This window comes from Siphateles boraxobius, unplaced genomic scaffold (genome assembly GCF_051911475.1).
Source record: "Siphateles boraxobius isolate OS27281-9 unplaced genomic scaffold, OSU_SipBor_1 17, whole genome shotgun sequence".
Taxonomy (NCBI): Eukaryota; Metazoa; Chordata; class Actinopteri; order Cypriniformes; family Leuciscidae; genus Siphateles; species Siphateles boraxobius.
The window spans coordinates 1,441,792-1,465,925 of record NW_027508777.1 but is presented as its reverse complement, the minus strand read 5'-3'; the positions used below and the strand labels follow the sequence as shown (position 1 = coordinate 1,465,925).

At 42.4% G+C, this 24,134-nt stretch overlaps 1 protein-coding gene across 4 annotated transcripts in view; it reads left to right on the top strand.

Annotated features, from left to right (window-relative positions):
• timmdc1 (translocase of inner mitochondrial membrane domain containing 1) overlaps positions 1 to 24,134 on the top strand; it is a 168,382-nt gene that overhangs the window by 38,563 nt on the left and 105,685 nt on the right. For 3 of the 4 annotated variants that reach the window (XM_077232267.1, XM_077232265.1, XM_077232266.1), the window contains exon 2: positions 13,050 to 13,271. In XM_077232267.1, coding sequence (XP_077088382.1) covers positions 13,050 to 13,271 — 222 coding nt within the window. Of the gene's footprint in view, positions 1 to 7,020; positions 7,179 to 13,049; positions 13,272 to 24,134 lie in introns of those variants that run through there. The other variant, XM_077232264.1, reaches the window with a different exon arrangement.

The window sequence follows — 24,134 nt, the reverse complement described above, 5'->3', positions numbered from 1 at the left end:
TTCATGAAAAACAAGATAACCAAAATCAAAAAGATCAATTATTTTATATATAGTCTACTATAAAATTAAGACATGTATATTAAGTATAGCACAGGTGTTTAATGAGGCAACAACATATGATAGTTAGGACAGAACAAAAAAGGCTATTAATGATCTTTCATTGTGCAAAATATTATGATATGATTATGAAAGACTCCAATACAGTGCAGCACACAGTGCTTATGCGCATCCAGAGTGCAGAATGATGCGCTTGAAGCAACACAGAGTCACAGCGTGCAGCTCTTCGAGTCAGCATTGAAAAGTTCAAAGCACAAAGGAAAGACATATCGATGCATAGTGTATTATTATACAGTATCTATCTATGCAATAGTTTATTGAGCCTTTTCTTTTAACAGTTTTAAATTTCAGTTACTGTGCCCGTGAAGAACAATTATAGACAGTGCTCTCCAGTGTTGTGATCTAACAGACACAAGGTAGAAACGAACATGATTAAGGTACAGTCCATCAAGATAGTCATTTAATGCGAAACCATAGAGCTTTATCTACAGATCAAGTATAATAATATTAACATTGAATCATCTTGGAGAGAGTTTCATCGTTGACTGTCGTAACCGAACGCGACGCGCTGTTTGAATGCTGAATGGAGAATGACTGACAGCCGCAGTGGAGGGAACTACTTGTAAACCAATCAGGTAATGGTATTCCCTTACCTTCCCAAAGAAAGTAACTGGTGAGGCAAGCCCCTTTGCGCTAATATTTCCATGCACTCGCGCTCCCTTCTTGCACGCGAACCTGTTCGCAGTTCACTGAATCTCTGGTACCCGCCCGGTCTGTTCTGTTCTCGCGCTCAATTTAGGCGCGCTGCATTCTGATTGGTTCGGATAGCATACTGGGAGGTTGTAGCCGGGAGCGCGGAAAAAAATCGTGCTATGACGTGATTTAGAAATCGCGATTTTATTATGATTTCGATTAATCGCACAGCCCTAGCACCAAGGCACGAAGCAGCCTGATTGGTTCCACGTCTGAGCCGCCTCGCCATAAGTTCGTGCAGTTGCTGCAGCACAGCCAATGACCGTGCTAGCCGCTCATCTGTGTCTGCTGTGCAGCTGCACTGCGTTTTAAAGATTTTGCTTCAATATTCTCAAGAAAAGGAGTTTTCCCATAGCGTAAGCTAGCCTTACGCAATACTCGTTCCCTCTTCTCAGGGAACCGAGGTTACGTAAGTAACCGAGACGTTCTATTTGCAGATTAACTGGACTTGCAAGTCCGAACTACCAAGGACGCAAGTCCGAAGTTTAAATACTTGGTATTGAGAAACTGCCTATGACACTTCATTCAGTCTCTCTATCTCTCTCTCTCTCTCTCTCTCTCTCTCTCTCTATCACACACACACACACACACACACACACTCACACACACACACACACACACACATAGTGAACAACTTTTTTGAATGAAATAAATGTTTTGAACAGGTTCATATAAATTTGCATATCATTTGTAATCATTATTTTTAAAACTATTAGGTATACTGTTCAAGTCGTATATGTGAAATAATAAAATACATGATTAAAATATTTTGGACTGGCAATTTAAAGGGACAATGTGTAGTTTTTTAAGTATCTTTTATCTAAAATCAATATTTGTATTAATAAATATGTCCTCAATGGTGTACAAATATGACTTATCCTAGTAAACGAAGAATTTATTATCTTTATATACATGTGACGGGTAGGCCCACGGAGGCTTCCATGTCGTTCCGCTATCTTGAAAAACTATAATAGCAGCAGGGCTTGAATTTCGGTGCAGGGATTGCGCATATTTAAACCATTCCCGCAAGGTTAGCTTTTATAGTGCGAGAAATTCCCGCACAAATATATTTGCTTTATCTCTGTTTACTCTGTCCCGTCAGGGCTATCAGAGTTTATGTGGAGCGTTCAGCCTCATTCAGGCATTCAGAACAGCCCTTTGTATGTATTGGCGGCCGCACCAAGGGGCTCAGTGTGACAAAGCAGAGTTTATCATGCTGGATAATAGACGCTATCGCGTTGGCTTATGAGTCTGAGGGCCTGCATTGCCCCATAGGTGTCAGAGCTCATTCCACAAGAGGCATGGCCTTGTGATGGGCTTGGTCAAGTGGAATAACCATTGAAGATATTTGTGCAGCGGCCGGCTGGACCTCGCTGTCCACATTTATCAGATTTTATAATCCGGAAGTTCCCGCTTTGCAAGCTAGGGTTCTTTCAGTGTAAGTGCAAGCACAAAGGCCATAGGACCCGATACATACCTGGTCCTGGTTAAACTCGGACTACAGTCCTTATATTTATATGCATACACTCACCTAAAGGATTATTAGGAACACCATACCAATACTGTGTTTGACCCCCTTTCGCCTTCAGAACTGCCTTAATTCTACGTGGCATTGATTCAACAAGGTGCTGAAAGCATTCTTTAGAAATGTTGGCCCATATTGATAGGATAGCATCTTGCAGTTGATGGAGATTTGTGGGATACACATCCAGGGCACGAAGCTCCCGTTCCACCACATCCCAAAGATGCTCTATTGGGTTGAGATCTGGTGACTGTGGGGGCCATTTTAGTACAGTGAACTCATTGTCATGTTCAAGAAACCAATTTGAAATGATTCGAGCTTTGTGACATGGTGCATTATCCTGCTGGAAGTAGCCATCAGAGGATGGGTACATGGTGGCCATAAAGGGATGGGCATGGTCAGAAATAATGCTCAGGTAGGCCGTGGCATTTAAACGATGTTCAATTGGCACTAAGGGGCCTAAAGTGTGCCAAGAAAACATCCCCCACACCATTACACCACCACCAACAGCCTGCACAGTGGTAACAAGGCATGATGGATCCATGTTCTCATTCTGTTTACGCCAAATTCTGACTCTACCATCTGAATGTCTCAACAGAAATCGAGACTCATCAGACCAGGCAAAATTATTCCAGTCTTCAACTGTCCAATTTTGGTAAGCTCTTGCAAATTGTAGCCTCTTTTTCCTATTTGTAGTGGAGATGAGTGGTACCTGGTGGGGTCTTCTGCTGTTTTAGGCCATCCGCCTCAAGGTTGTGCGTGTTGTGGCTTCAAAAATGCTTTGCTGCATACCTCGGTTGTAACGAGTGGTTATTTCAGTCAAAGTTGCTCTTCTATCAGCTTGAATCAGTCGGCCCATTCTCCTCTGACCTCTAGCATCAACAAGGCATTTTCGCCCACATAACTGCCGCATTCTGGATGTTTTTTCCTTTTCACACCATTCTTTGTAAACCCTAGAAATGGTTGTGCGTGAAAATCCCAGTAATTGAGCAGATTGTGAAATACTCAGACCGGCCTGTCTGGCACCAACAACCATGCCACGCTCAAAATTGCTTAAATCACCTTTCTTTCCCATTCTGACATTCAGTTTGGAGTTCAGGAGATTGTCTTGACCAGGACCACACCCCTAAATGCATTGAAGCAACTGCCATGTGATTGGTTGATTAGATAATTGCATTAATGAGAAATTGAACAGTTGTTCCTAATAATCCTTTAGGTGAGTGTACATTATAAGGATTTGGCCCTATTAGGCCCATTTCCTTGTTTTTTCTTATACGAGACTCGTCAAATGAACGGTTTCTATTGGGATTCATAAACTTTACTCATCTATTAGCCTCAGGCATCTGGCTTTGGGCTACTGTATGGAGCGAAGTTAAGCACGCACAGCGTTTTGAAGGGGGTTCCCATAGCGTAAGCTAGCCTTACGCAATACGAGAGAACTCTCGAAAGGGAACGGTTACTTGCGTAACCTCGGTTCCCTGAGAAGAGGGAACAAGTATTGCGCAACCCGCCGTGCCATTGTGTTTTGATCAGGGGATCGCTTCAGTCGAATTAACCTGGATTCCTTTGGCTGAATGGGCCACTAGTAAGGACTTAGGCCAAAGCCATTCTGGTGGGCTCTGACGCGTCAAGTAGGGCTGTGCGATATGGACCAAAAAAAACTATCACGATTTCTTGATTTAGATTTTATTTAGATTTTAAGCACGATTTTGACACAAACAGACATGCTGTTTTACAGTTTTAATGCATTCTGTGTGAATTTGAAACATATTTCCAAAGGAAACCAATTAGAGCTTTATCGTGTAGCACTACATCTGGTAAAACATTACACATTGCTCTTTGTATTGTTGTAAAATACATTCATGAAAAACAAGATAACCAAAATCAAAAAGATCAATTATTTTATATATAGTCTACTATAAAATTAAGACATGTATATTAAGTATAGCACAGGTGTTTAATGAGGCAACAACATATGATAGTTAGGACAGAACAAAAAAGGCTATTAATGATCTTTCATTGTGCAAAATATTATGATATGATTATGAAAGACTCCAATACAGTGCAGCACACAGTGCTTATGCGCATCCAGAGTGCAGAATGATGCGCTTGAAGCAACACAGAGTCACAGCGTGCAGCTCTTCGAGTCAGCATTGAAAAGTTCAAAGCACAAAGGAAAGACATATCGATGCATAGTGTATTATTATACAGTATCTATCTATGCAATAGTTTATTGAGCCTTTTCTTTTAACAGTTTTAAATTTCAGTTACTGTGCCCGTGAAGAACAATTATAGACAGTGCTCTCCAGTGTTGTGATCTAACAGACACAAGGTAGAAACGAACATGATTAAGGTACAGTCCATCAAGATAGTCATTTAATGCGAAACCATAGAGCTTTATCTACAGATCAAGTATAATAATATTAACATTGAATCATCTTGGAGAGAGTTTCATCGTTGACTGTCGTAACCGAACGCGACGCGCTGTTTGAATGCTGAATGGAGAATGACTGACAGCCGCAGTGGAGGGAACTACTTGTAAACCAATCAGGTAATGGTATTCCCTTACCTTCCCAAAGAAAGTAACTGGTGAGGCAAGCCCCTTTGCGCTAATATTTCCATGCACTCGCGCTCCCTTCTTGCACGCGAACCTGTTCGCAGTTCACTGAATCTCTGGTACCCGCCCGGTCTGTTCTGTTCTCGCGCTCAATTTAGGCGCGCTGCATTCTGATTGGTTCGGATAGCATACTGGGAGGTTGTAGCCGGGAGCGCGGAAAAAAATCGTGCTATGACGTGATTTAGAAATCGCGATTTTATTATGATTTCGATTAATCGCACAGCCCTAGCACCAAGGCACGAAGCAGCCTGATTGGTTCCACGTCTGAGCCGCCTCGCCATAAGTTCGTGCAGTTGCTGCAGCACAGCCAATGACCGTGCTAGCCGCTCATCTGTGTCTGCTGTGCAGCTGCACTGCGTTTTAAAGATTTTGCTTCAATATTCTCAAGAAAAGGAGTTTTCCCATAGCGTAAGCTAGCCTTACGCAATACTCGTTCCCTCTTCTCAGGGAACCGAGGTTACGTAAGTAACCGAGACGTTCTATTTGCAGATTAACTGGACTTGCAAGTCCGAACTACCAAGGACGCAAGTCCGAAGTTTAAATACTTGGTATTGAGAAACTGCCTATGACACTTCATTCAGTCTCTCTATCTCTCTCTCTCTCTCTCTCTCTCTCTCTCTCTATCACACACACACACACACACACACACACTCACACACACACACACACACACACATAGTGAACAACTTTTTTGAATGAAATAAATGTTTTGAACAGGTTCATATAAATTTGCATATCATTTGTAATCATTATTTTTAAAACTATTAGGTATACTGTTCAAGTCGTATATGTGAAATAATAAAATACATGATTAAAATATTTTGGACTGGCAATTTAAAGGGACAATGTGTAGTTTTTTAAGTATCTTTTATCTAAAATCAATATTTGTATTAATAAATATGTCCTCAATGGTGTACAAATATGACTTATCCTAGTAAACGAAGAATTTATTATCTTTATATACATGTGACGGGTAGGCCCACGGAGGCTTCCATGTCGTTCCGCTATCTTGAAAAACTATAATAGCAGCAGGGCTTGAATTTCGGTGCAGGGATTGCGCATATTTAAACCATTCCCGCAAGGTTAGCTTTTATAGTGCGAGAAATTCCCGCACAAATATATTTGCTTTATCTCTGTTTACTCTGTCCCGTCAGGGCTATCAGAGTTTATGTGGAGCGTTCAGCCTCATTCAGGCATTCAGAACAGCCCTTTGTATGTATTGGCGGCCGCACCAAGGGGCTCAGTGTGACAAAGCAGAGTTTATCATGCTGGATAATAGACGCTATCGCGTTGGCTTATGAGTCTGAGGGCCTGCATTGCCCCATAGGTGTCAGAGCTCATTCCACAAGAGGCATGGCCTTGTGATGGGCTTGGTCAAGTGGAATAACCATTGAAGATATTTGTGCAGCGGCCGGCTGGACCTCGCTGTCCACATTTATCAGATTTTATAATCCGGAAGTTCCCGCTTTGCAAGCTAGGGTTCTTTCAGTGTAAGTGCAAGCACAAAGGCCATAGGACCCGATACATACCTGGTCCTGGTTAAACTCGGACTACAGTCCTTATATTTATATGCATACACTCACCTAAAGGATTATTAGGAACACCATACCAATACTGTGTTTGACCCCCTTTCGCCTTCAGAACTGCCTTAATTCTACGTGGCATTGATTCAACAAGGTGCTGAAAGCATTCTTTAGAAATGTTGGCCCATATTGATAGGATAGCATCTTGCAGTTGATGGAGATTTGTGGGATACACATCCAGGGCACGAAGCTCCCGTTCCACCACATCCCAAAGATGCTCTATTGGGTTGAGATCTGGTGACTGTGGGGGCCATTTTAGTACAGTGAACTCATTGTCATGTTCAAGAAACCAATTTGAAATGATTCGAGCTTTGTGACATGGTGCATTATCCTGCTGGAAGTAGCCATCAGAGGATGGGTACATGGTGGCCATAAAGGGATGGGCATGGTCAGAAATAATGCTCAGGTAGGCCGTGGCATTTAAACGATGTTCAATTGGCACTAAGGGGCCTAAAGTGTGCCAAGAAAACATCCCCCACACCATTACACCACCACCAACAGCCTGCACAGTGGTAACAAGGCATGATGGATCCATGTTCTCATTCTGTTTACGCCAAATTCTGACTCTACCATCTGAATGTCTCAACAGAAATCGAGACTCATCAGACCAGGCAAAATTATTCCAGTCTTCAACTGTCCAATTTTGGTAAGCTCTTGCAAATTGTAGCCTCTTTTTCCTATTTGTAGTGGAGATGAGTGGTACCTGGTGGGGTCTTCTGCTGTTTTAGGCCATCCGCCTCAAGGTTGTGCGTGTTGTGGCTTCAAAAATGCTTTGCTGCATACCTCGGTTGTAACGAGTGGTTATTTCAGTCAAAGTTGCTCTTCTATCAGCTTGAATCAGTCGGCCCATTCTCCTCTGACCTCTAGCATCAACAAGGCATTTTCGCCCACATAACTGCCGCATTCTGGATGTTTTTTCCTTTTCACACCATTCTTTGTAAACCCTAGAAATGGTTGTGCGTGAAAATCCCAGTAATTGAGCAGATTGTGAAATACTCAGACCGGCCTGTCTGGCACCAACAACCATGCCACGCTCAAAATTGCTTAAATCACCTTTCTTTCCCATTCTGACATTCAGTTTGGAGTTCAGGAGATTGTCTTGACCAGGACCACACCCCTAAATGCATTGAAGCAACTGCCATGTGATTGGTTGATTAGATAATTGCATTAATGAGAAATTGAACAGTTGTTCCTAATAATCCTTTAGGTGAGTGTACATTATAAGGATTTGGCCCTATTAGGCCCATTTCCTTGTTTTTTCTTATACGAGACTCGTCAAATGAACGGTTTCTATTGGGATTCATAAACTTTACTCATCTATTAGCCTCAGGCATCTGGCTTTGGGCTACTGTATGGAGCGAAGTTAAGCACGCACAGCGTTTTGAAGGGGGTTCCCATAGCGTAAGCTAGCCTTACGCAATACGAGAGAACTCTCGAAAGGGAACGGTTACTTGCGTAACCTCGGTTCCCTGAGAAGAGGGAACAAGTATTGCGCAACCCGCCGTGCCATTGTGTTTTGATCAGGGGATCGCTTCAGTCGAATTAACCTGGATTCCTTTGGCTGAATGGGCCACTAGTAAGGACTTAGGCCACAGCCATTCTGGTGGGCTCTGACGCGTCAAGTAGGGCTGTGCGATATGGACCAAAAAAAACTATCACGATTTCTTGATTTAGATTTTATTTAGATTTTAAGCACGATTTTGACACAAACAGACATGCTGTTTTACAGTTTTAATGCATTCTGTGTGAATTTGAAACATATTTCCAAAGGAAACCAATTAGAGCTTTATCGTGTAGCACTACATCTGGTAAAACATTACACATTGCTCTTTGTATTGTTGTAAAATACATTCATGAAAAACAAGATAACCAAAATCAAAAAGATCAATTATTTTATATATAGTCTACTATAAAATTAAGACATGTATATTAAGTATAGCACAGGTGTTTAATGAGGCAACAACATATGATAGTTAGGACAGAACAAAAAAGGCTATTAATGATCTTTCATTGTGCAAAATATTATGATATGATTATGAAAGACTCCAATACAGTGCAGCACACAGTGCTTATGCGCATCCAGAGTGCAGAATGATGCGCTTGAAGCAACACAGAGTCACAGCGTGCAGCTCTTCGAGTCAGCATTGAAAAGTTCAAAGCACAAAGGAAAGACATATCGATGCATAGTGTATTATTATACAGTATCTATCTATGCAATAGTTTATTGAGCCTTTTCTTTTAACAGTTTTAAATTTCAGTTACTGTGCCCGTGAAGAACAATTATAGACAGTGCTCTCCAGTGTTGTGATCTAACAGACACAAGGTAGAAACGAACATGATTAAGGTACAGTCCATCAAGATAGTCATTTAATGCGAAACCATAGAGCTTTATCTACAGATCAAGTATAATAATATTAACATTGAATCATCTTGGAGAGAGTTTCATCGTTGACTGTCGTAACCGAACGCGACGCGCTGTTTGAATGCTGAATGGAGAATGACTGACAGCCGCAGTGGAGGGAACTACTTGTAAACCAATCAGGTAATGGTATTCCCTTACCTTCCCAAAGAAAGTAACTGGTGAGGCAAGCCCCTTTGCGCTAATATTTCCATGCACTCGCGCTCCCTTCTTGCACGCGAACCTGTTCGCAGTTCACTGAATCTCTGGTACCCGCCCGGTCTGTTCTGTTCTCGCGCTCAATTTAGGCGCGCTGCATTCTGATTGGTTCGGATAGCATACTGGGAGGTTGTAGCCGGGAGCGCGGAAAAAAATCGTGCTATGACGTGATTTAGAAATCGCGATTTTATTATGATTTCGATTAATCGCACAGCCCTAGCACCAAGGCACGAAGCAGCCTGATTGGTTCCACGTCTGAGCCGCCTCGCCATAAGTTCGTGCAGTTGCTGCAGCACAGCCAATGACCGTGCTAGCCGCTCATCTGTGTCTGCTGTGCAGCTGCACTGCGTTTTAAAGATTTTGCTTCAATATTCTCAAGAAAAGGAGTTTTCCCATAGCGTAAGCTAGCCTTACGCAATACTCGTTCCCTCTTCTCAGGGAACCGAGGTTACGTAAGTAACCGAGACGTTCTATTTGCAGATTAACTGGACTTGCAAGTCCGAACTACCAAGGACGCAAGTCCGAAGTTTAAATACTTGGTATTGAGAAACTGCCTATGACACTTCATTCAGTCTCTCTATCTCTCTCTCTCTCTCTCTCTCTCTCTCTCTCTCTCTCTCTCTCTCTCTCTCTCTATCACACACACACACACACACACACACACACTCACACACACACACACACACACATAGTGAACAACTTTTTTGAATGAAATAAATGTTTTGAACAGGTTCATATAAATTTGCATATCATTTGTAATCATTATTTTTAAAACTATTAGGTATACTGTTCAAGTCGTATATGTGAAATAATAAAATACATGATTAAAATATTTTGGACTGGCAATTTAAAGGGACAATGTGTAGTTTTTTAAGTATCTTTTATCTAAAATCAATATTTGTATTAATAAATATGTCCTCAATGGTGTACAAATATGACTTATCCTAGTAAACGAAGAATTTATTATCTTTATATACATGTGACGGGTAGGCCCACGGAGGCTTCCATGTCGTTCCGCTATCTTGAAAAACTATAATAGCAGCAGGGCTTGAATTTCGGTGCAGGGATTGCGCATATTTAAACCATTCCCGCAAGGTTAGCTTTTATAGTGCGAGAAATTCCCGCACAAATATATTTGCTTTATCTCAGAGCCAATGATTAAAACAACTAAATTCACAGATGTGAGAAAAAGGATGTCAAACTTTCTTTTATTTTCTAATTTAATTCCTCAATCAGTGCTGGACTGGCATTCTCTGTCTTCCGCTGAGCCCTGGCTGTAGACAGATCATGTTTCACGCTGTCAATGCAGTGGTCCGTTTTATTTTTTCCCAAATTCCGTTTTTTCCGTTTTAATTTTGGGGAAATTAGTTTTGTTCACCCTTTACTGTTATTTTAGTCTTAAAAAGAGTGTGCTTTTAATGTTAATGATTAAAATGTACACAAATAAAATAGGAATTACCTTAAATTTATTGAGGTAACAGACATTCACTCTTACTTTTCAGCACAAATACTACATGATGCAACATAACACTGCACTCTAAGTACTTCAAGTAACAACAAAATATGGTTAGGAGCTTTAAACTCTCCGGTAAAATAAATTATATTAGTTTATATAAGTTTAAATAAAAGTCGCACTCTGTCTCTCTCTCGGACACACTCGGACGGTCTCTCTCGTGCTGTGTCCCTTCGCTTTTGTCCAGTCCGGCGCCTTATAGACAGACGTGGTGTGCACGGAGGGGATGTGTGTGTGTGTGTGTGTGTGTGTGTGTGTGTGTGTGTGTGTGTGTGTGTGTGTGTGTGTGTGTGTGTGTGTGTGTGTGTGTGTGTGTGTGTGTGTGTGTGTGTGTGTGTGTGTGTGTGTGTGTGTGTGTTTGTGTGTGTGTGTGTGTGTGTGTTTGTGTGTGTGTGTGAGACAGAGAGAGAGACGCGTAAGTGACAGAGAGACGGAGGGAGAGCAGGGAAAGGAAATGCAACCGAAAGCGGTAAAATAAAATGAACGAAACGCAATATGTGGCGGCCGGTGTTGATTCTTCGCCACGAATTATGTGTGGGAAACACTTCATAAAAGTCACGTGCTAACTGCTCGGCGCGGTACTGAGGGCTTAGCGTCGAGTTTCTTAACTTTTTTCGCCGATGAAAGCAGAGCCGTCAGCCGTGGACAGCCGCTTTGCCATGCTTTCATTGTTTTGATGATCTCCAATTTCATTGGAGCTGAAATGACGGGAGGGGTTGTGTCGCCCAGATCGATTTTCTTCCCCCGGTCTACATTTTCCCCAGACATACGTTCTTCCCCCACACAAAAACAGAATTTCATTCAAAATATGTAAAATTAAAACACTAGATTCTGCGTTAATTGGCCAATTCCGCGATTTGAGTGTAGGTGCAGCATTCTAACATTGAGTCATAATGAGCTGTTTGTGAAGAAATTATCCGCTTCCAAATTATGTCATTTTAATCACGAAATTGAAACATTAAAAACCATTTTGCTCTTTATGGTATGCGAGTGATAGAGCGCGGCAGCAACGAACCAATTGATCAGCTTACAGCGTAACAACATTGAATGCTCGGCTGAACAGCTGATCATAGCTGCACAGGTCGCCTTATTATTTTTCATCTCCATAAATATATCTAATAGTAAATCTAATGCAAGGGCTATAAATCAATGAATCTTTTGCTAATACTTCCTTGTCAGCATGGAGATCGAAGTTCATGGTTGCATAGCAACGACAGATGCCACGGGAGAGCAAGCCCTTGTGGAAAGGAGGAGACAGCGGCGTGCCCGCGCTTTCCACTTGTTTTTACACATCTAGAGCGACGTTGTTGATTGTTTGAGCATGTGACTGCGCGTTTCTCCTTGTTTTCTATTGTTATGCGCAGCATATTTCCCGTGCACACAAACACGGCCACAGACAATGAATTGTTCGTTTAGCGTAGTTTAAATATGGACCGCTGGCTGAAGCGAAAGACAAGTTCGGATGATGCAGATCACAATCCAAAGAAAAAAGTGCCTGAAATTGAACTGAAACGCATGAAAGACTCTGAAACTGAGAGACATAAATACATATAGATTAAACTGAGTTCTTAATATCTATTTGAAGGAGAGCATGGCATATTTTGTATGACCTTTTTTAAAAAAAGCTAATAATTGAACTGAACTTAAAAACATGAATGACACTGAAATAGAGAGACATTAATATATAGCCTAGGCCTAGTTTAAACAGAGTTCTTAATGTGAATCTGAAGAAGAGCATGGTGTATTTTGTATAAAGTTTTTTTGTTTGTTTTGTTATTAACTGTTTTGAGAACTGGAAATGCACAATTCATGCATACAAATCTGTGTTAATAAATGAAGATGATTAAATTATACCGATGCATCAAAAGTTATTCTCCCCCCCATAATCTTTAGATCCCCCCCATGTGACCCATGTAAGGGTGACCCATGTGAAAGCACTCTTCAGAAAAACTGTTAAAAATAATAATATTCAAAGGAATTCTAAAACTGCCCACTGTTATATTGTGTTAGAAGACAAATGAATGAAGCTAGGAAGATTGTTTTAAGTTTTAAGAGAGTGAAATTCCCATTAGCTCACAGTGCCAAAAGTGTTCCAGTTGGAGAATCACCCAACTATGTCTTTCCTCCTTTGAAAGGGTAAAGATCTCAGTGCACTCTTCCCAAACCTCCAGCTCTCAATTAAAAAGTCATCCGGCAGTTTTTCCCTGTAACAGACCCTTTATTCCTCTGTGATGCAGAAACTCTTTTTGACAGCTGTGTTGCTTCAGGTGTTAAAAATGCAGCCTGTCTGCATGATTCTCTGTCATAACCATAGTCATGACAGTGTGGATGAAAGTGCATAAACACGATCTCATACCTCTGGCCTTGTTTTTCTCATTCATTGACAGCTTGTTGATGTGTACTGCAAGGCGGCAGGATTTATATGGGGGGACAGACGCAAAATCACCTGGGGACTCACATCTGGGTCGTTTCAAGGCTCTTCTTGGGCTCACTCTTCCTCGTGTGTATGCGTCTGATAGTACCTCTGCACAGACCTTACCACAACACATAGGCAAGCCAGAGTTCCCTGACACGGGATGGGACCGCATCAAAGATCTTTTTAGCAGGGGGTGAGTATTAGTAATGTGTTCGTAATTCATCAACACAGGGTTGTAGTATTTATCATTTAAATGTCTGCATGATAAACTTCCCTTCCCTTTGGCAGTGACATCTCGGCTGTGACTGAAATCGCATTCTCTCATTTGAGTAGGTACTTATTTTGAATAAGTAATTCATTACCGCTTACAAAGTATGTAGTGTGAATGTGGGAAGAATGACTGTAATCTGGGCGTACTGCATTTGCCATGTCATTATCATGTGACCTACCAGCATCAGTTACATCGCTTTAAGGCTGGAATGCACTACATGACTTAAAATCTGAACAGATTTTTAAAGGTAGGCATCATACACGACTACACTACAATACACTAAACAGAAACACGTGACGCATTCTTCTGTGATTTTTCCGTATTTGTAAGGATTTCCGTATTTTTCGACCTGGGAGTGAAGTGAGCTGTGTTAACCCCACTGTGAATACTGAAACTGCTGCAAACAATTACAAAAACAAATGGCAGATTATGCTTTTCCCTAACACATTTATGTGTGTGCTTGGCATGTGCAAGCTCGCAGCTCCATCTCCTAGTATCTCAATACAATCAAGCGCCAATCTCGTGATCTGGATGGTAAGTTTTTCCTTCTTTTATTGACTTTACCCATTCTCGTAAGTCGTCTCTATTTTTTCTCGATCTTTGTGACTTCGCACCCTTGATTTCCATTGTCTGGTCAGCGTATTATGTCTGTATTATGTACAGTAGCGAATGCATCAACCACTATGTGTTCTAAAAGCGGCTCCAAATATCAAAACATGTTTTGATGTCCTCCGACTGGATGGAATCAAAGTCTGAAGGTAAAAAATCAGATTCTGTGCCCATCATACCCCAGACAGCAACATAGTATCAGCCCAGATCTGGCCCACATCTGGTACACATGGAATCGACACAGCCCGGATGTGGGCTGGATCTGGGCCAACACTATGTTGCTGTCTGGGACACTACGTGATATTCTGTGAATTCTGTCAACTTCGAACGCACAAAATCTGCAGACTGGCGCAGACATTTGGCAACTACTGCCGACTCACCCAGATCTCAAATCGGGGCAAAAATCTGAGCAAAAGTCGTGTAGTGTATTCCAGCCTTTAATGCCATTCATAAACCCTCTCCCGCGGCCTCCATCATATGCACACTTCAAAACCTCGCCGGAAGTAGTAGGTTATCCGGGTACTTGTAACTTTAGCTTATTATTAACGTTAACTGACGAGAGAGAGCGCAGTTCTGTTGAATGTTCTTGATTGTTGATCGTTCACTAAGCACGTGTTATTTGGATGAAAACTAAATCGTATAATCAGAATCAGAATCAGAAAGAGCTTTATTGCCAAGTGTGCTTGCACACACAAGGAATTTGTTTTGGTATTGAGGCTTCCAGTGGACATATACACATACAAATACAGCATGAAACATAATACTACAAATTATAAGAATAAAAAATAAAAATATAAATATATGAGAATAAAACTATCACAGTTGGGTTTAGTCAGAATAGACATTTTAAGATTTACAGATTATGAACCTATTTACAGTGTTTTGAATATTATAAATAAATAAATCTACATATAAGTATCACCTGAGTTGTAGGATACTGCACTAAACAGTGGGAGTATTGCACTTACAGGCATATGCCTTGGGAGGAGTGTTAACTGTTCAGGAGGGAAATGGCCTGTGGGAAGAAACTGTTCCTGTGCCGAGATGTTCTTGTGGCCAGTGATCTGAGTCTCCGTCTTGACGGTAACAGTTCAAACAGGTGGTGTCCAGGGTGAGTGGAGTCTGTGATGATTTTACCTGCTCTCTTCCTCACTCTGGAAGAGTACAGGTCCTGGAGGTTTGGCAGGGGGGGCACCAATGATCCTCTCCGCAGTCCGGACTGTCCGTTGTAGTCTCCTGATGTCTGATTTGGTAGCTGAACCAAACCAGACAGTGATGGAAGCGCACAAGACAGACTCAATGACGGCTGAGTAGAACTGAATCAGCAGATCCTGTGGCAGGTTGAACTTCCTCAGCTGGCGAAGGAAGTACAGTCTCTGCTGGGCCTTTTTCACAGTGGAGTCAATGTGATTGTCCCACTTCAGGTCCTGAGAGATGATAGTTCCCAGGAACCTGAATGACTCCACTGCTTCCACAGTGCTGTTCATGATGGTGAGTGGGGGGAGTGCTGGGCTGTTCCTCCTGAAGTCCACGATCATCTCCACTGTTTTGAGCGTGTTCAGCTCAAGGTTGTTATAACTGCACCAGGCAGCCAGCTGTTCAACCTCCAGTCTGTAAGCAGACTCGTCACCGTTTTGGATGAGACCGATGACAGTGGTGTCGTCTGCAAATTTCAGGAGCTTGACAGTGGGGTCTTTAGAAGTGCAGTCATTAGTGTACAGGGAGAAGAGCAGTGGGGAGAGAACGCACCCTTGGGGGGCTCCGGTGCTGATTGTGAGTGTCTTGGATGTGTGTTTCCCCAGTCTCACTCGCTGCTGCCGGTCCGTCCGGAAGCTGGTGATCCACTGACAGATCGAGGATGGTATGGAGAGCTGGGTCAGTTTGGCTGTGAGAAGACCAGGCATGATGGTATTGAAGGCCGAACTGAAGTCCAGAAAGAGGATCCTTGCATAAGTCCCTGGTCTGTCGAGATGTTGCAGGATATAATGCAATCCCATGTTGACTGCATCATCCACAGACCTGTTTGCTCTGTAAGCAAACTGAAAGGGATCCAGCAGGGGTCCAGTGATGTCCTTCAGGTGGGCCAGCACCAGTCTTTCAAACGACTTCATGACCACAGACGTGAGAGCGACAGGTCTGTAGTCATTAAGTCCAGTGATTTTGGGTTTTTTGGGGACAGGAATGATAGTGGAGCGTTTGAAGCAGCAGGGAACTTCACACTGCTCCAATGATCTGTTGAAGATCTGCGTGAAGACCGGGGCCAGTTGGTCAGCGCAGGCTTTTAAACAAGCAGATGAGATGCCGTCTGGGCCTGAGGCTTTCCTAGTCTTCTGTTTTTTGAAGACTCGGCTCACGTCCTCCACACAGACCTTAAGCTCAGGTTGGATGGCAGGAGGGACGAGTGATAATTGGAGTGCAGGAGGTGATGGTGAATGTGTGAAGTGCAGATCAGACCGGCTGTGTGGTGTGAATGAGGGCTTTTCAAACCGGCAGTAAAATGAATTTAAATCGTCAGCCAGGTGTTGATTGTCCACAGATCGAGGGGATGGTGACTTGTAGTTGGTGATGTTCCTCAGGCCATTCCAGACTGATGATGGGTCGTTGGATGAAAACTGGTTTTTCAGTTTATCAGAGTAGTTCCTTTTAGCAACTCTGATCTCCTTTGTCAATCTGTTTCTGGCCTGGTTATACAAGATTTTATCCCCACTTCTGTAAGCATCCTCTTTGGCATGACGAAGGTGTTTGAGTTTCCCAGTAAACCATGGTTTATCATTAGTGAATGATAAGAATGTCCTGGTAGGAATGCATGTATCCTCACAGAAACTTATATATGATGTTACAGTATCTGTGAGCTCATCCAGATCATTGGTAGCAGCTTCAAAAACAGTCCAATCAGTGCAATCAAAGCAGGCCTGTAGATTCTGCTCTGCTTCATTAGTCCATCTTTTTACAGTCCTTATTCCAGGTTTAGCTGATTTCAGTTTCTGCCTGTAGGTCGGTATGAGATGAACCAAACAGTGATCAGAGAGCCCCAAAGCTGCCTGTGGGACGGAGTGATACGCATTTCTTATTGTGGTGTAACAGTGGTCCAGTATATTACTGTCTCTGGTGGGACATGTAACGTGCTGTCTGTATTTTGGTAGTTCACGGGAAAGATTTGCTTTGTTAAAATCCCCAAGAATGATGAAAAGAGAGTCTGGGTACCTTTGTTCCGTTTCAGATATTTGTTCAGCCAGCTGTTGTAGCGCCGCGCTCACGCACGCGTCTGGAGGGATGTAAACATTCACGAGAATGAAAGAGGAAAATTCCCGAGGCGAGTAGAAGGGTTTACAGTTTATGAAATGTGCCTCTAAATTAGGAGAGCACATCTTCTTCAGTGTTGTTACATCTGAACACCAACTTTCGTTAATGTAGAAACACAATCCACCACCTCTCGTTTTCCCCGTTAGCTCCGCGATGCGATCCGCTCGGAACAGCTGGAAGCCCGGCAGATGTATTGCGTTGTCCGGTATGGCTTCACTCAGCCAGGTTTCAGTGAAGCACAAAGCAGCAGAGTTTAAGAAATCCTTGTTAGTGTGGGTGAGGAGAAGAAGTTCATCCGTTTTGTTAGGAAGGGATCGGAGATTCGCAAGATGAATACTGGGGAGTGCAGTGCGCAGGCCGCGCTCGCGGAGTTTAACCAGCGCGCCGGCTCGCTTCCCGTGTTTGCGTCTGAACGCGCGTTTGAACAACACCGCTGCCCCTCCGACGAGAATGTCCAGCAAAACGTCCGAATAATCAAAAACTGTAGAAAAGGTTTCTGGTGTGTGTTTCCTAATGTCCAGTAGTTCGTCTTTGGTGAAACTGATAGGAAAAGAATGACTAAACGCAGAACAAACGAACAAAAACAACACAATAGCTGGAGAGCTCCACACCGAGGCAGCCATCCGCGGCGCCATCTTGGATCACCATATAAGTAAGTAAAGTAAAACATGAACTGTTACCTGATTTATGTATAACGAGTGATTCCCTACATTATTACTGGACGTTTGCAGTCAAGAAGTTCCATGAATGCAAACATCAGCGCGCTCGTGAATACTGAATTAAATTCAGTATTCAGTGGGGTGGTGATGGCGCAGTGGATAAGACACATGCCTTTGGTGTGAGAGACCCGGGTTCGAATCCACTGTGAGACACCAATGTGTCCCTGAGTAAGACACTTAACCCCTAGTTGCTCCAGAGGCGTGCGACCTCTGACATATATGTGACCCGTCACAGAAACCAGGGACACAAGTCGGCAGCACAACTTTCGAGCAAAATGAGAAAGAAGAGTTTTTTTTCAAAATTGGTGATTTTCAATTTTTTGGAGAATCTGTTAATTGAAATCACGAAGAAGCCTCTCCATGTTTGAGATAGCAGTATTGGTATATTTAAAAGCTTACATTTTGAGGTTGAAATCGGCTTGTTTTCGGAGATTCTAGCATGCAGTAGGGGCGTGGCGTGTCATTGTCTGTGTGTATTTCCATACTGAATAACCCGGCGCTTTTGCCCCCGCCCTCCAAGTCAACCACATGGCTACTTATTATGCTGTGCTCTGGCCAGCTCTCTCTGATATCAAAATTCAATGAAGATGGATGCCGCAAAGATTGTCGCAGACGAGATGAACCGTCTGGCAGTTACACCGAAAATGTTTTCGCCGCACTTCGTGGGCTCGGGAAACTGAACCGGAGGTATGGGCGCAGCGCGCTCGCCCTCAGTGCTTCAATACGGCGGCTCGGCTCGCTGACAGCGGTGGCTGGCTGTTTCATATGTGACGGAGAATCGAAATAGAGGATGCAGTTAAGACCTTTGCTGCTGCGATGAAGGCCTGCCGTGCGTGTTTCTGAAATGTAAGTTAAGCTTCATTTGCTCTTTAGTCGTTATTTAAGATGCTGAACCTGCTGATGATATAATGTGCTTGCGGACATTTCATTTGTGTGTGTATACGCACATAAGAAAGTGGTGTAAAGAGATTTGCAACAGTAATTTGAGGAGGTGAAATGTGATTATTTGGAAAATTGCAGAAATGACTGCTTAAAGAAAAATGCCAGCAGGCATTTGCCTCCTACATAAACTTTAATATTGTTGACATTTTGGGCACACGAGCGTTGCGTACTATTTGCGCTATATGTAGGCCTATGGCTTATTGGTCTTTGTTTGTTGTTGTTGGTTTTGCGTTATATGTATATGGCATATTGGTCTTTGTGTGTTGTTGCTGGTTTTGCGTTATACTGTATGTATATGGCATATTGGCCTTTGTGTGTTGTTGCTGGTTTTGCGTTATATGCAGGCTATATGGCATATTGGTCTTTGTGTGTTGTTGCTGGTTTTGCGTTATATGTATATGGCATATTGGTCTTTATGTGTTGTTGCTGGTTTCGCGTTATATGCAGGCTATATGGCATTATTGGTCCTTGTGTGTTGTTGCTGGTACGTTGCAAATAGAGGGGCAGCACAATTGTTTTTCGCCTAGTGCGGCAGAAGTGCACTCATTCGAAGTGTAAAAAAAGCTGTAAAGCACATGGAGGAGCTTTACAGGGGGTATGGCTTATCTAAATGAGATGTAAATGAGCCCTATTGTCACCCCCAGCAGCAGAGACAGGTGAGAACTGCACAATCTTTAGCTCGTTTTCTCCTCTTTGAGCTTTTTTAAGTGCCTACTTTAAAATGGCCACAACTTCTCCAAATATTATCAGATTTCCACATGTTACACATCGTTGGAAAGCTTGGATATTACACTCTCAGAATCTATGAATAACTCAAAATGCCCCAGAACCGACTTGTGTCCCTAGTTTCCGTGACTGGTCACATTTTATTACAATCATACACGCATACTCTGGCACACAATGTGTGAAAACAATAGCAGTATTTCAGCAAAACTAAACATTTCTGTCATTCATGTGTTGTTCTTTTTGTTATGGTGTAATACCTTATCAGTCAATGTGGTTCTTTTTGGCTTTTGAATCATTTAGCTTGTCATCATCATTTGTCAGTTGTTAACCCTTTGGCAGGTACGATCACACCGGTGTGATCAGTCTTGGCAGTCCATGTGCTTTACAGCTTGAGCTTTTTTAAGTGCCTACTTTAAAATGGCCACAACTTCTCCAAATATTATCAGATTTCCACATGTTACACATCGTTGGAAAGCTTGGATATTACACTCTCAGAATCTATGAATAACTCAAAATGCCCCAGAACCGACTTGTGTCCCTAGTTTCCGTGACTGGTCACATTTTATTACAATCATACACGCATACTCTGGCACACAATGTGTGAAAACAATAGCAGTATTTCAGCAAAACTAAACATTTCTGTCATTCATGTGTTGTTCTTTTTGTTATGGTGTAATACCTCATCAGTCAATGTGGTTCTTTTTGGCTTTTGAATCATTTAGCTTGTCATCATCATTTGTCAGTTGTTAACCCTTTGGCAGGTACGATCACACCGGTGTGATCAGTCTTGGCTGGTCCCTGGAGCGTACGATCACACCGGTGTGATTAGAACGGTCAGTGCATCACGTGATCAACTGCTAAATTCAAACGTGCTTTCGCGCATTGACTGGCGCTGAGCCAGAGACGGACGCACTAAGTGCTGTCATATATCACAAATATTGAGTGTTTTCAACCACAGAATGTTTATTTTAGGTTTCAGACACTTAAATACAACAGATCCGATTCTCTGAACTGGGAAACAATCTAACAAGACCCATTGCGCATTCAGCTCAACTAACGCGATCGTTATAAAGGTGTTTAAACAATAAAACACATCCACTTGCGCATATTTGATATAATCGGAATATCAGTGTTTCATGCTATAGCTAATACATTTGTGTAAACATTACATTACATTACATTACATTACATACATTACATTACATAAAAGCAGATCATCATTCATTCAGCGCTGTGTTGTGGTTGTGCTGTGTCACGTGACAAGCAATGACGCATCACCATGGAAACATTAAAGTGACAAGTTCTAAATAACGGTCGCCTTGAAAAACTCACACTGGGGGGTCAGTTAGAATATTTTAAACTTACGTGTGAAAGGGTTAAGTGCATGTTTGTTTACCGTTATCCACTAACGACAGTAGTATAATTATGACAGTGAATTCCTCTCACTTAAAGGAGTAGTTCACTTTAAAATGAAAATTAGCTCATGATTTACTCACCCTCAAGCTATCCTAGGTGTATATGACTTTCTTCTTTTAGACAAATACAATCAAAGTCATATTAATAAATACCCTGATGCTTTCGAACTTTGTTATGGCAGTGGATTGCAACCTTCAGATTGAAGCTCAAAAAAGTGTATCCATCCAATATAAAATAACTTTGGGGGGTTAATAAAGGCTCGACAGCGCCCCCTGGAAGTGGTTAAAAATCTTGGTCCATAAATCAAACACGCTTGCATGTAATAATATGAAACTCGGTACACATATAGATCTCATTGGTTCATATATCCTTCGTACTTTTACTTTTTACGCCAGCCCAACAGGAAGTTGGCTATAATGGGTTGTTTGGAAACTCATGCTCAGGAATTTGAAACACTTCTCCTAGGGAATTCACCCGATTGTCACCAAACTCGGTGTGCATGAAGTCAAGACATTGAGGATGAAAAATTGCCAGGGGATTTTTGATATCTCGAACGGTTTGGCCGTGGCGAGGAAACGAATAATGGTGAATAATGGAAACAGGAAGTGTGTTATAACTTCTGCATACATTGACTGATCTTGATGAAACTTCAGCAGTGTGTTCGCTGTAAGAGGCCGATCACATGGATGTGACTATTGTGAGTCAAAGTTATAGCGCCACCAACTGGCAGCAGGAAGTGTCACTTTCAAAATGCTTTTAAATCACCCTCTTATTTTTACCCAATTTGCTTAAAACTTTGTGTATAATGTAAACACATGGCAGATGTAGACCTGTCAAAGGATTATTGATATCTTAGATACTGTTGCCGTGGTAACGCATCAAACTTTAAGATTATTTTTTGATGCTTTTGAGACTCTAAGCATACTTGAAATTGCATGAAACTCGACAGACACATCACATTTATTAGCCAGTAGACATGTGCAAAGTTTCAGAAACGGGCGTGGTGCAGGGGCTCAGTAGCGCCACCTTTTGACAAAAGAGGGGGAATTAGGTCTATACTTTTATCTACAATCTTAAAACTCAGTATGTATATTGTTCATATCGAGCTGGACAACTTCCTAATTTACAGTTATAAGCTCAGACCAACAGGAAGTCAGATATTTTGGTTTGAATGTGGATGTTTTGGAGAATTTTCTCTTCCTCTCTCTCTGACCCTACGTCTCTCTGTGTGTTTGGGGGGAGGGGGATTTGTCTCCTGAGTGAGAATGCTTTTATTTTTGTTTTTTTCAAGGTTTTGGGGCCCTTAACGTGCTCGAAAACTCTTGAAACTTTGCACACAGGTCAGAACCCGCGGCCATCAGGGCCGGGCTGAAGCTGGTACCGGGGCGTGGCAGGGGGGCTCGACAGCGCCCCCTGGAATGTGATTCGAACACTTGTCCATATATCAAACATCCTTGCATGTAATAATATGAAACTCGGTACATATTTAGATCTCATCGGGCCGAACAACTTTCGTGCTCTAAGTTTAACGACAGCTCAACAGGAAGTCAGCTATTATGGGTTGTTTGGAAAATGCATTCTTTTATTTTTTATATACTTCTCCTAGAGAATTAATCCAAACACCACGAAACTCGGTCAGCATGAAGTCAAGACATTGAGGATGATAAATTGCCAGCGGATTTTTGATATCTCGAACTGTTTGGCCGTGGCGAGGAAATGAATTTATGACTAAAGAAAGGACACATAAAGTGTGTTATAACTCAGTTAGTTTTACCTACAGTTACAAAACTTGGCGTGTATATTGTTCTCTTCAAGCCGAACAACTTTCTAATTTACAGTTATTAGTTCCGACCAACAGAAAGTCAGATATTGTGGTTTGAATGTGGATTCTGAGAATTTTCTCTCCCTCTCTCTGACAGAGAGAGTGTTCCCTGCCATTCTCTGTGTGTGTGTGTGTGTGTGTGTCTGTGTAGGGAGGTTGAGAAGGAAAGGTGGGGGGGGGGGGCGTGGGGTGGTCTCGTCCAGTAATAGTTTAAACACAAAATCATAAATAGGGCTATACTGCCCTCTTGTGTCCAAAATTATATTTATACGCACTTTTATTTATTTATTACATGTATTACGCACACACACACACACAGTTCGATCGCGCCCGCGCCTCTCTCTTTCTCTCTCACACACACACACACACACACACACACACACACACACACACACACACACACACACAGTTCAATTGCGCCCGCGCCTCTCTCTCTCTCACACACGCACACACACACACACACACACACACACACACACACACACAGTTCGATCGCGCCCGCGTCTCTCTCTCTCTCTCTCTCTCTCTCTCTCTCTCTCTCTGTCTCTCTCTCTCTCTCTCACACACACACACACACACACACAGTTCGATTGCGCCAGCGCCTCTCTCTCTGTCTCACGCACACACACAGTTCGATCGCGCCCGCGCCTCTCTCTCTCTCTCTCTCACACACACACACACAGTTCGATCACGCCCGCGTCTCTCTCTCTCTCTCTCTCTCTCTCTCTCTCTCTCTCTCTCTCTCTCACACACACACACACACACACTAGGGTTGGGCGGTATTTCGGTAATATCGTATACCGCGGGGTCTTAAAATAGCAACGGTATCAGTTTCAATACCGTCATTACCGGCACTTATATATAATAAATAAATATAATTTATTCAATGCCAAAAAATGCTTATGTAGTTGTCATCAAGTGACAGTGTGGAGGAGAAAGAGAGAGAGAGAGAAGGGAGAGGCGGTAAATACTGACGAGGCAATTTGTAAATGTTGTAATAAAAAAGGTGACCGCGAGAGATGGAAACACCTCTAACCTAATGTCGCATCTCCGAAACAAAGACCCACTCACCGCTGCGAGGGTGCATTTTGCCCCGAGTTCATTAAATAAGCGCATTAGTTTATATTTGTTAAAATATTATAATGTTATTTTTTTTACGTTGATAATGAAAACTGAAGAGCACTAGTAAGATGGAATGCATCGGGAGTCAGACATTGACCAATTAATTAAGTTTCATTTTGTAAAAGG